The sequence below is a fragment of the Oryzias melastigma genome, linkage group LG12 (genome assembly GCF_002922805.2).
Source record: "Oryzias melastigma strain HK-1 linkage group LG12, ASM292280v2, whole genome shotgun sequence".
NCBI lineage: Eukaryota > Metazoa > Chordata > Actinopteri > Beloniformes > Adrianichthyidae > Oryzias > Oryzias melastigma.
In genome coordinates this window covers 22,945,465-22,958,907 of record NC_050523.1, presented here as the reverse complement: position 1 = coordinate 22,958,907, position 13,443 = coordinate 22,945,465, and the positions used below count along the sequence as shown (strand labels likewise).

Sequence of the window (13,443 nt, the reverse complement as noted above, 5' to 3'; positions counted from 1 at the left end):
CATGTGTTTGGTGAAGGGTCGGCCTTAAACCAGGAGGCATTACATCAAACATCCTGCTGGAGGGCATTTTCCTTCACACTGAAAATGCCCAGCAGAACGGCATGCAGCTCTCATGCTTGGGTAACCTGCAGTTTGTGACATGCAATCTGCAAATCCTCTTCCAGCCTGCATATTCAGGGACCCTCAGTGTGTTTACGTGCCAACAGCGCTCTGCCAACAGCTTCCTGAAGCGCCGAGGGCCAGGAAGATGGGGGGGCGGGTTCATGTGTGGTCACATGTTGCAGCATGAATCAGCACAGAGTGTGATGTGCTCTGCAGTGATGCATGTGAGGGCAGCTGCAGTCTTTAGGCAGCCTGAAGAGCAGCTCCATGTTTAAGGCATGACGTCTCACATCCAGACAGAAGCTCCTCTGCGCTCCTGCAGACCGTGGCCGGAGCCGCCACATATCTCAGGGTGGTAGATATGCTAATGAGTCCTCTCCCTAACGCAACTCTCTTCTGTTCCTCTGACTGCACAAACTTTGTAGATGCTGCAACCACATTCATTTGGGTATTTTCTTTTTCTTTTTTTTAATCTAAGTCTGTCCTCTTTCAACGTTTCTGCTGCTCCCTTTCATACACATCTATGGAAGCACATTGTATTAAAAAAATGTTTTTTGTTCTAAATATTTGTATACTTTTTAAGAACTTCACAAGCAAAGAACTACAAAGAAGCTGGGCACTAAAGTACTTACTCTTGAAGAATATAAAATTACAGTGTAAAATTGAAACAATGAATCAATTAACAAACATTTTTACAATTAAAATATTAGTTTTTAGCCAATTACATTTTTAAGTTGATTAAACCATCAACTCAAAATTTTAATTTGATGAAAACTAATAATTTTAAATGTAACAAAATAAGAGAGCTTTGGTTAATTGATCCAATTTTTCACTTTTTTCAGAGTTAAAAAGTGAAAAGCAACAATGTTTCCATAACTTACACAAGATCTGTTAGTTTTGTTTTTGTGCTTGTAGGAAGATACCGCCAAACTTTTTTGTTGCTCCTACTAACCTAATTTAGGAACATTAAAGAGCAAAATGTTGAGTAGGAACTGTTCAGTTTTGTTTGTGCTGATGCAGAGTTTTTGAATTAAAAGCATCCATCTGTTCTGAGCTTTGAGGTTAGCCTTGAAATTGATCCATGTGAAGCTGCAGAGCCGAACAGAGGCCGTCAATAAAGTATACAAGAACATTTTTAACATTTAAATAATTCCAAAAACATTACAGGCACTCATTGTTGTTCAAATTAATTCTCCAGATATTCCTAATATCATTAGTGAACCAGCATGTTTGTGTAATGCAAGTTGTAGATTTGTCCTTATCTTTTTGATTTAAGACTCCTGTTGTAAATGAAAAATAAATGAAAAAGTTAAAATATAATATTATAATGTAATTATAATAATCAATATTTCATTCAAGTTTTCAATGTTATTTTTTTTCAAATGTTCAATTTTATTTTTTCAAATTAAATTTTTATTTTTCAAATTTTCAATCTTGTTTTTCATTCACTTCAAGCTGATTCTGATTTGACCTCATAATAGTGCCCAGTCTGTTTGTAGTTCTTAAAATATTAGCAAAAATCAATTAAAAACAACTATAAAAGTTGCATTACCTCCAATAATACTAGTGTGAATGTTTTTTGCTGAAAGTCGTGTCTAAAGATGCTGAAGCTTTTTGCAAAATGTTAAATTTGATAAAAGACTGAAAATGTCATTAAATAACTATGAAAGAACGTCAAAGTTAACCTACATTTCTGAAAGTTCTGTAGTAAAATTGTAAAACCTTTTTGATGCCAAATTAGCCAAAAAGCTAGCTTTTTGTTTAAATACTAGCTGAACTCCAAAATAGACTGAAATTCCTCAGTAAACTAAATTAGTCAAAAACGTTAGCATGTTGCTAAAATAGAAGCTAAACTTTAAATTGTCATATAAAAACCTCAGTAGATAACAAATTAGCCAAAAGTGTTAGCATGTTGCTAAAATAGAAGCTAAACTCTAAATTATCATATAAAAACCTCAGTAGATAACAAATTTCAATAAAAGCTCCTACTCTTCTAATGTGAGGAAGTCATTTGAGATGAGAGAGGACTGCTAAACAAATGAAATCATTGCAGATGCATACTCGCACATAGCAGCAGCTATGCGAAGAGTTTCTACAAGCTGTGAGGTGGAGTCACCAATATTGCCTTTGAGCTGGAGTTCTCAATATTGGCAAAGTCAGTTTCTACAAGAAGGAAGGCGGGAGATCGGGTCGTGCTGCAAGCAGCTCGGGGTCGGAGGTTAAAGGGCTGTTCTGTGAGGGGTAGGGGGTTGACTGGGTTTTTTTTAAGGCAAAAGATAAACAGGGACAGTTCCCACCTGGCCACGCTTTGCTGTGATCTGATGAAGAAAAGAAATCAACATAGCAAGCAGACAGTACAGGAAACAGCAGCATAGAAAGAAGAACACAGAAGAAAGAAAGACTTAAAGCGGAAACCACAAGTGTGAAGACACACAGACATTGTTGGACTTTTACAACATGAAGACAGGTGATCAGAAAGGAGGACACAACTGGAGAAAAACAAGACCTTTGTCTAAGAATCACTCATGAAACACTGAATGCAGATGAAACATCATAGATGGTTGAGGCAGTTTTTACTGGAGTCAGGACGAGATGGTTCATTCTTAAAGAGAGTGTGTATGTTGCTGCATTCACACTTGCTGAAGATCAGGCCTTATCTGGGTCTTGGATTTGGACTTCAGTAGACAAGAGATTCTAATCCCAACTCGTCACATATTGACCTTTGGTAAGTGACACCCCCGCATCACATTTGATGTTTTGGGTTTCTACAACTCAACAATTATTGGCTGTTCTCATTAAATCACGGGTCTCCAACCTCCGGGTCGCAGACCAGAACTGGTCCAGTACCGCAACGTGTAAGACACCGTTACCCAAACCAGGTACTGGTATCCTAACCCTAACCTGACACTGGACCAAATGTGGTACAGGACCTGTAGGGGTACCACAAGCTGTACCAGGCGCAAACCGGATGCGGTATCGGATGCAGTTAAGGCTAGGGTACCAGTACTGGATCTGTCCCGAGGACCAGTATGGATCTGGTACTGCATCCAGTGCTGCATCCAGAACTGCGTCCCATAGAAAAGTGCGCATCCAAGAACTGCTGCCAGTACTGTGTCCAGTACTGAATCCAGTACTACATCCCGGAGGACCAGTGGACATCTGGTACTGCTTCCAGTACTGCATCCAGTACAGCGTCCCGGGGACAAGTGCGCATCCGGTACTGCATCCCATAGAAAAGTGTGCATCCGGTACTGCTTTCAGTACTCCATCCAGTACCGCATCCAGTACTGCATCCCAGGGGGCCAGTGCACATCTGGTACTGTTTCCAGCACTGAAACCAGTACAGCGTCCTAGGGACAATTGTGCATCGGGTACCGCGTCCCAAGGACCGGAGTGCATCCGGTACCGAATCTGGTACTGCATCCGGTACTGCATCCGGTACCACATGAAGTACCACATCTAATACAGCATTCCGAGAACAAGTGCACATCCCATTCCACGTCCCGAGGACCAGAGCACATCCGATACCACATCTGGTACTGCATCCAGTACCGTGTCTCGAGGACCAGTGCGCACTCAGAATCACACAGAGCTGATTTTATAGATATACTGGATGAAGGGATTCTTTTTTATTTATTGACATGTTCAAAATCCCATTGTCTTTGCTAAGTCTTTATTTTATATATCTTCTTCAAGTGTCCCTACACTTCCTGCACTCACTGTCCAACAGAGTGCGCGTCTGCAGAACTGTTGATCAAACCTTTGATGATTATTCCGAGAAAGAATTCCAGAAGACTTCAGACTCAGAGTGTCTACAATGAAATGAAGCAAAGCCTTCACATGTCTGAATGGTCTTTGGTTCAGACAGAGAGGCTGTTCTTTGGTCTTAAATATCATCATTTGAACTCATTCCAAGTGTGCACATGTACGCCTGTGTGCATGCGTGTTAGACACATTCATGAAAGAAGGAGCGGCGACGCATTGATCCGCTTTGAATGGCTGTGAATGCAGTCTGTCACATTGTTGTGAAAGTGGGAGGAGGAAGAGGGTGACCTGAAGGAGTGTGTGGGATGAAGGACAAGCTTTAATCGGGTGATCTTCAAACCAATGAATCTTATATACGAGCGTCATGGTGTTAACAAAAAAGCTATTTTAAAGCATAGTATTCACACATTTTGATATAAAAACAAACATTGTTTTGACTCAGATGAAGCAGGTGAACACAGTCTGACTTGAACGCAGAAGCTCAGTCACAGAGTGAATGCTATGATGATAAGAACGCCACATGACAAAATGCGACATTTGCTGGAAACATTTAGCTGCGAGAGCAAGACAGATGCAGATAATAAACTCAAGTGACACTGGCTTATGGACATGAAGGGAAGCAGGGGACGCAAACGGGAGGGAGGCACGGAAACAAAGAGGGAGGAAAAGCTTTACCCCATGAGACTCCTGAAACCAATCCAAGCCAGAAAACAACGAGGAAAGAAGGGGCAGAGACAGCGTCAGCGACAGAGAAAACACAAGGAGCAGCGTCTGTCTGCAGCTCGCACAAAATTCAGACATTAGTCACAGAAACTGTTGCAAAGAAAAGAAGAAGCCGGTCACAAGTTTCATCCCACAAGAAGACAGAAAACATTCTCAAGCATGTTCACATTTAATAATTATTCTGATCAATACTAGTGAATTAAAGTAAAAAGTGAAAGTTATTCCAGGTGGAAATAGGAACAAGTTAGCAAAGCCTTTAGGAGTAGTTCAGGTAATTTTTAACCCTTTAACACCAGAGCTCCAGTGTGTCTATTCTTTGATTTACTGTAATTTTTCAGCCGTTAACACAATAATTCCAGTAGATTCTCCTTCAAAATCTACTGGAAGTTGGAGTTGTTAGCTATTTAAAGTTAAAGATTTTGTGTTTACGCGTCAACGACGACACTTCATTAAAGGGTTAAAGTCCCACTCCAACTTTTTATCTACAGTATTTTAAAAGTGTTTTTTTTAATTATGATGAACCCAAAATGTATATTTTTATATATATATATATATATATATATATATATATATATATATATATATATATATATATATATGAACTGTGCAGTTTTCTAAGACATATTTTCTGAATTGTGGGGAAGTAAACAAAAAAATGATACCCCATCATTCCTTTGTCTAAACCAGCGGTGTCAAACTCAACCGCACAAGGGGCCAAAATCCAAAACACACACAGGCGGAACAGGATAAACATTTATTGAACACTCTAAAACGACATTTTTAAAACTTTAAAACAGATACTTTTAATATAATTATGAACTAAATATATAGCATTGCCTCGGTTAATGCTAGTGTGAATGCTGTGAGAGGAATTTGGCTGCTGAAGATGCTAGTGTTGATAGATGAAGATGCTGAAATGCTAATAGATTAGCTAAATGCCAAATTATCCTAAAAAAAATAAATAAAAAATAAAAATAGGTTAGCCAAAAGAGTTAGCATGTAGCTAAAATATGAGCAAAATTCCAAAATCGTTTAACAAACTTTTTAAAAATGCCTAAATTAGCCAAAAGAGCTAGCGTGTAAATATTAGCTAAGATCCAAACAGCCTAAAAAATGTAAAAATGCATAAATTAGCCAAAACAGCTAGCATGTGGCTAAAATATTAAATAAATTTCAAAACAGCCTAAAAAATTGAAAAAAGCCAAAACGATCATGTAGGTGAACTAGCATCTAGACTACAAAATAACCTGAAAAAATCTTAGTAAATGTCAAAATAGTTCAAAAAGCTAGCAGAACTTTAAAAGTGTAACATAATTATGAATAATAAAAAGGCAGGAATATTATTCTAGAATAAATCAACTTAAACCTTAAATAACTTTCAATATTTTACTCTCTATAAAAATATGTTTTGTCAAAATTATACAAGTTAGAAATAAGTGCAAGATAACATCGGGCCATTAATAACAACAATATTAAATGATCTGGAGGGCCGGATCCGGCCCCCGAGCCTTGACTCCTGCCTGTTTTTATACATAGAAATGTCAAAAAGTAACATTTTTAAATTTTAAAAAAGTAGTTTTAGAATGTTCAATAAATGTTTATCCTGTTTGGCCCGTGACCTAAAGTGTGTTTTGGATTTTGGTCCCTTGTGCGATTCAGTTTGACACTCCTGCGTTAATGGATCTACAGTTGGGCAAAAAAGTATTTAATCAGCCACCAATTGATCAAGTTCTCCCACTTAAAAAGATGAGAGAGGCCATTTTTTATTTCTGGTGTCCTGAGACAGCTCATTGGTCTGTGGAGTTTGGAGTGACTGTTTGAGGTTGTGAACAGGTGTCTTTTATAAACAGGTGCCATTAATACAGGTAACAAGTGAGGAACAGAGGATCTTTTAACCCATGGCTCCCACGGCCAGCATTACGGCTAAGATGTGAGCGCCACTGCAGACGATCACGGTGAGGTGAATCCGGATCAAGTTTTTGCAGGATGCCGCTGAACCGCAACAAGTAAGAGGGGCTGCAGCCACAGTCATCTGCTGTAGCTAGACCGCTCCCGCATCACACCTGAGCTGTAACGCTCGCCATGTGAGTCCGGGTTACAGATAAAGCTACACGTCTGTGAGAGCCAGAAATTGTGCTTGTTTGTTATTGACCAAATGCTTATTTTCCACCATAATTTGCAAATAAATTCTTTAAAAAGTCAGACAATGTGATTGATGCATTTTTTTCTCATTTTGTTTTTGACAGTTGATGGAAATTAAAGAACTCTCTAATCTTTGTAAGTGGGGGAACTTGCACAATTGGAGGCTGACTAAATATTTTTTAGAATTGGAGCAGAGCAGGGAGACTTTGGCCAACCCATGGCAGACACTCTAGTCCCTTATGAGTTTTTTAAATTTTAATTTACAAATCCAAATTCTCAAACTTTCACTTTAGCTACATTGGAAACACTGTAAATCTTAAAGTAAATTGTATTTAACATGCTAAATGGATAATGATTTATTAGCTAATAGCTAAATCCTTGTCCTATGACAAACAACAAGAAAAAGTCAAACATTTCAAAGAAAGTAGAGAAAAACATCTTAGAAACACTAATCATTTAGATTTGTTTATGTGGAAAATGAAACAAACTTTCTTCAATGAAATCAAAATAAATAGAAAATATGCTCTTGTTTCACCAGCTGCTGATTTTTCTAGTGAAACTTTGATAGGAATTTACACTTCTATGGGTAACACAACACATTTCTTCAGGTATGGATGAAATATTTTTCCTTCACAAACTGTGTGGAATAATGAAAGGGACTTACGAGCAGGCAAAGGCCACAAGAGCTCCACTGACCACAATGAAGTCCAGGATGTTCCACAGGTCACGGAAGTAAGAGCCCGGATGAAGGAGCAGACCCAGGTCGATCATCTGAAGTCATGGAGTGTGAAAAGGTTGACACACAGCCAGAGGAAAAAACAACTAAACTTTTTACCTTTAGGTTCGCAAATACTGTTTGTTTTTTTAATTATTTATTTTTTAACATTTAACTTTGATTTGTGGAAATTACTTTTGTATTCAGAAATGTTTTTTTTTTTTTTTTTAATGGAAAGCAGAAAAGGTCAATATAATAATATAAATAGGATGACAACATTTGTCTATCATTTTAACTGAAAGTTGAAATGATTTTTTATTTTTATTTGTTATGGAGTGATATTGAATATGTTTCATACTAATCATAAAACTTTCATAGAAGATGCATTAAAAAAACGTAAATGTCAAATCAAACATCATGATTGATTCAGCGATGTCCCATAGTAACAACCTTTACTGGTTTCTTCTATGGTATTATATATTTTAATAATAATAATAAGTAATAATAATAATAATAATGAATGTTACACTAATCATTATTTATTATTTTCTGGAAATTACTTTTCTTTTCCGAAATGTTTTACTTTTAGTTTATTTCCTTTTTTAAATAGATATATGTATTTGTCATTGTCACAGATACAATGAATTTAAAAGTGCTTACTGGTCATTGCAACACTCATACTTAAAAAAAAGTGGGAAAGGTTCAGAAAGTGGAACATTTAACATTTAAGGAGTTTAAACTTTCTCCAATTAAATCAAAATAAAATGAAAATGTGCCATTTGTTCACCTGCTTCTGGCTTTTCTAGTGAAACTTTGATAGGATTTAAATTTACATGGTGCATCAAGGGTCAACTGTAAACGGCACAAAATCTAGCAAAAGAAAGGATCAGATCTGGCAGATTTGGATCCATTTGGAATTGATACACTATGAAAAAGTTTTGAGACAAAAAATGGGTTTTGGTTTCTGGAAATGGCTTTTAATTTGCAAAATATGTTTTGTTTTTTTTTTTGTTTTTTTTATTGTCATTGTTATTTGTAATATGCTTTCATGTTGAGTGAATTACTCTTTAGGGCCACTTTTTATTTAAAGGCAGTAATAGATATTCAAGTCATGTTTTCCAGAGGATGCATGAACAGTTTTTATGTTTCTGCATTCAAATAATTGAATCATATCCCATCCCGGACGAACAGCCTCACTGCAGGAATCAGTTCGGTGTTCTGTCTCACTCTAACCATCAAAGTTTTTCCGTTGAGTTCTATGATGTCCCGGCTTCCTCACCTTAATCACCATCTCAAAGGTGAAGACTCCAGTGAAGACATAATCCAGATACTTCAGAACCTGCAAACACAATCAGATGTTTTTAAGGAATCTGACATTTGTTCGTGTTTCCGTTTGTGAACTATTTGCACAAACATCGACTGCCTGAGGCCCACTCCAGCACATGCACGGACAAATTCACCCCCCGACCAGAATACTGATGTGCTCGTCTGTCACAGTGACAAAAATCAGGTCACACCGCTGAGCACATGCACGCCATCGTCAGTCTGAATGCATGTTACGGTGTCACAGAACATGCACATCTGTGGATGATCTGAGCTCTAAAGAGTATTTTCTCCTCAGCATCAGTCACCCTAAATGAGGAGCGTTTCTGGTTAAAGTGGTGGAGCACGTCGTCATTCTTCCTGCAGATGTTTGTGTGACGTCTGCGTGTCAGCTCGGCTCACGTTGTTGCGTGGTGCGTTGGCCTGGACGGGGTCTTCGGCTGCCAGGGTGATGCTGCTCATGGTGATGACCATCAGGATGCACATTTCAAAGTAGCGGAGGTTGACCACATAATGACACAGGCGCCTCACCCTGTGGACAACCACAGGTTTCAACTGCAGCAGGTGTAATAACATGATGCCCCCGAAACGGAGTTAGTGCAAAACATCCATCCACGTCCCAACAGCAGCGGCCAAAGCTACTGGTAAAAACAGTCACCAGAAAATGATGGAAGCTTTTGAAATTCGATAAAGATTAAAGTTAGATTTAAGTTAAGATATTTAAAGATGTAATTTGAAAAAAAAAAGTTTGTAAACTGTCCGTAATACTCCGTCGTAATTAAGACTACCCCCCAGCAGAGGGGACAGGATAAACATTTATTAAACAAACTAAAACTTAATTTTTTAAACTTTAAAAACGTAACTTTTTAACATGGACCAAACCTCGAGATGAGGCCGGTACTGGTACCATAACCCTAAGCCTGGTCCGCATCAAGAGTCAGTACCGACCCACACCCGGTACCAGGTTTAGGATACCGGGTACCCACCTGGAGGTTGGGGAACCCTGATTTAAATGGAACAAGTTTGGGGCTCCCAAAACACACATTTTTGACCCAGAGGATCCTTAACCGTATCAAAATGTAACAACTTGAATGAGAATCTGTTGCAATTAGTGCTGCCACAAATGATTATTTTAATAGTCCACTTATCACAGATTATTTTTTCAGATTAGTCAACTAATTGAGTCATGCGCAAACGGGATGTGAAGCACACAACTTAACCATCATTAGCTTTAAACTAACTAACAACTAGATATATAGCATTACCTGCGATAATGCTAGTGTGAATGCTGTAATCAGAATTTGGCCTCTGAAGATGCTAGTGCTGATAGCTAAAAATGCTGAAGTTGATAGTTGAAATTGCTGAAGCCGATAGCTGAAAACGCTGAAGCTGACAACCACCTAAAATATTAGTCAAAGGCCGAATTAGTCTAAAAAACTGAAAAAAGTCTAAGTTAGCCAAAACAGCTAGCCTGTAGCTGAAATATTAGCAAAATTAGCAAAAAAAAAAACCCTGAAAAATCCTAAATAGCCAAAATAGCGAGCATGAAGCTGAAATATGCGTTGAATTCCAAATCTGTTTGTGGGTGGCGAAACAGCACCCACTGTTTCACATCAGTGATTTGGCAGAGTTTTTCGCCGGATGCCCTTCTGAACCAACCCTGTATTTGAAGGGCACAGGGACCCAGTTAGGCAGCAGCGTCAAGGACCCAATCTGAATGGGGATCACCCCAGGGATCGAAACCAGGGCTCCTGCGTGCAAACCCTATATTTAGCCCACTGAGCCATCCAGCCACCTTAAACTTCAAATTTGCCTAAAAAGCTGAAAAAACCCAGAATTAGCCAAAATAGGATGCAGCTAAAATATTAGCTAAACTCCAAATAAGCCTATAAATCGTAAAAAATCCTAAATTAGCCAAGATAGTTAGCTTGAAGCTGAAATATGAGCTAAACTCCAAATTAGCCTTAAAAACTGAAAAAAGCCTAAATTAACCAAAGTAGCTAGCATGTTGATGTAAAATTAGTTAAGCTCCAAATTAGCCTAAAAAACTGAAAAACAACTAAATTAGCCAAAATAGCTAGTGTGAAGCTGAAATATGCGCTAAACTCCAAATGAGCCTTAAAAACGTTTAAAAAAAATCAAAAATTTGTCAAAATAGCTAGCATGCAGCTGAAATGTGTCCTAAACTCATTCATTTAATTGTGTTTGGACCATTTATGTACTCTGTGGTTTATTTGGATGGGATACAACTCACACGGGACGGACAAAAGTGTGTCTCTCTCAGATACAAGGCGTCTTCATGACGCCACACAAACAAACGTCACGCCCATCACAAACTATCTCTATCAGTAAATAATAAATCCACAGGCTGTTAAAGTCCCTCTCCCATGAAAATCACATGGGGGTGTACATTAGGGGTAACCGTTGTTGGGTCAAATTTTAAACAAACAGCCCAGTGTGAGAGGGTTGCTAACATACATGCTGGGTCTCAAAAGTCTCAAATGTGAGAAACTTAAATATACAGAAGAAATAAAAATGTGTTTTTTTTCTCTCTCTCATCAGTGATCTCCTAATCCTCTCGGACACTGCTCTGCTGTAACTCACGGGTTAGTTTGTCCAAAGATGAACATGGAGCTGTAGGGAAGGATCTGCCGGGGCCCGTTAGCTTCGTCCTCCTCCTCGTCCAGATCCTTCTTCTCCTCGCTCAGTTGGAAGACGTCATCGTCAGTGCTGTTCACTGGAGTGCAAACATCACAAATATGAGCTCCAGACATAAAATCCCACACGTCCCTTTTGTTCTGTCTTTAGATATTGATTTCTTTGAAAACCCTAACCAAAAATGAGTATACTTCAAGTATATGCTTTAAGAATAGAAAAGTATATTTTCCAAAGTGTACCAAGTATACTTAAAAAGTATACTGGAAGAAAACTAACAAGTATACTTTTTGGGACTAAATTGTCCCACTTTAACTTTAGTAAACATATATTTAGAAGTACAATAAAAGTAACCTTCCTGGTATAATATTAGTTTACTTACGCTTAGTTTATGAAAGTACACTTTAAAGTATATCTAACGTAGCTTTTAAAGTTTGCTTTTGTTTACAAGTGATACATTTCTACTGATTAGTGTATTCAAATATTGTTTTATTATAATAGTCCACCAATACATCAGTGCCACACTAAGTATAATCCATACATTTAACATGAACTAATGAACTTGTAAAGTTTATCTCTAAGATGTAGACAACTATCTTGATTTAAGTTTTATTAAAGCATAATTAAAAATAAATTTGAGAATACTAGGGAATGAAAGGATGCTTGTTTGTGTCCAACTGGTGAAGGAAAGGGGAGGAGCTTGAAAGTATTTTCAGAACATACAACAACAGCTTTAGAGCGTTTCTCTGAAATGAAGCAAATTTGTTCAAACGTTCAATGTTGTTCAACGCTGCTCTTCCTCTGTGACCTCTTTTCACACTGCAGGTCTAAAAGCACAGACCAGATTTTCAGGTCAGGGTCTTTTTCAGCTTCCGCTCTGAACTAAAGTTGCAATTTAAAAAAGTGAGTGTCAGATGAATGTATAGAATGAGGTGTATGGAGAGAAGATAGACTCACCCACATGTGTGAGTGCGTAATTCTTCATTTGTGCGTAACTTAGGATTTGTCCATGCATAACTCTTGATTTGTAACTCATATAAAAGATTTTGTGCATGCGTACAAAAATATTACAAAATAAAAAAAATACAAAACACAATTTATACATGCACAAATTCATAGTATAACAGCTTGAAACTAATTTCATGTGCAAATCTTTAAAAAACACTTTTTACACAGACATAAAACCTCAGTTACGCACAAATCTGCTGTGAGACTCTTTTCACGTCTCAGAGAAAGAAAAGATTTGTGCTTAAGTGATGCGTTTAAATGCTACTAGAATGTTGGGTCTTCAGAGTTTTTATATTAGTCACTTTGAACTTTTCCCACTTTCCTAAACAGATATGCTCGATAGTACACTTATCCCTTTAAAAAGGGGCCGGACCCTTCTAAACAGGCACACTCCGATCTGCAGCTGTATAGAAGGGTCCAGCGCCGCCTACCATCCCCATGATTGCTTTTAGAGGGATAGGTCTTTTAAAAAATGTGAATTTATACTTTTTTGTCTTAATTATTGGGACACATCTGTTTAAGAAAGTGGGAAAATATCAAGTTGTACCAGATATTTTTCACAACTTAATTTCAAAGTGGCTGATAAAAAAACTCTGCATTCTGGCAGCATTTAAACGCATCACTCACGGACAAATCTCAGCGATGTGAAGAGTCTCACATCAGATTTGTGTGTAACTGGGGTTTGTATGTGCGTAACAAGCGATTTGTGTGTGCATAATTTGTAAAGATTTGCGTGAATAATTAGTTTCAAGGTGTTGTGATTTTATTTTGTGCATGTGTAAACTGAATTTTGTATTTTTTTTACTTATGCGCACAATGTGTTATATTTTCTCTCCATAACCTTGAACACGTCTGCAACCTGGGGCTCCAGAGCCAGATGTGGCTCTTTTGTATCTTCATTGTGGCTCTTTGGCTGAAGAAAATAAAATAATAGTTATTTTTAAAGCAAGGATTATTTAATTAAAATAAGTTATTTGAGCTTCTGTCAAATGCAAAAAAAAAAAAAAAAA

At 37.7% G+C, this 13,443-nt stretch overlaps 1 protein-coding gene across 16 annotated transcripts in view; it reads right to left on the bottom strand.

Annotated features, from left to right (window-relative positions):
* Positions 1–13,443, bottom strand: part of cacna1bb (calcium channel, voltage-dependent, N type, alpha 1B subunit, b) — a 212,020-nt gene that overhangs the window by 53,306 nt on the left and 145,271 nt on the right. For 10 of the 16 annotated variants that reach the window (XM_024298888.2, XM_036214639.1, XM_036214641.1 and 7 more), the window contains 5 exons: positions 11,375–11,507; positions 9,173–9,302; positions 8,727–8,786; positions 7,397–7,503; positions 4,543–4,554 (listed from right to left, as the gene is read on the bottom strand). In XM_024298888.2, coding sequence (XP_024154656.1) covers positions 4,543–4,554; positions 7,397–7,503; positions 8,727–8,786; positions 9,173–9,302; positions 11,375–11,507 — 442 coding nt within the window. The remainder of the gene's footprint in view (positions 1–4,542; positions 4,555–7,396; positions 7,504–8,726; positions 8,787–9,172; positions 9,303–11,374; positions 11,508–13,443) is intronic. The other 6 variants (XM_024298891.2, XM_036214640.1, XM_024298897.2 and 3 more) reach the window with 1 other exon arrangement.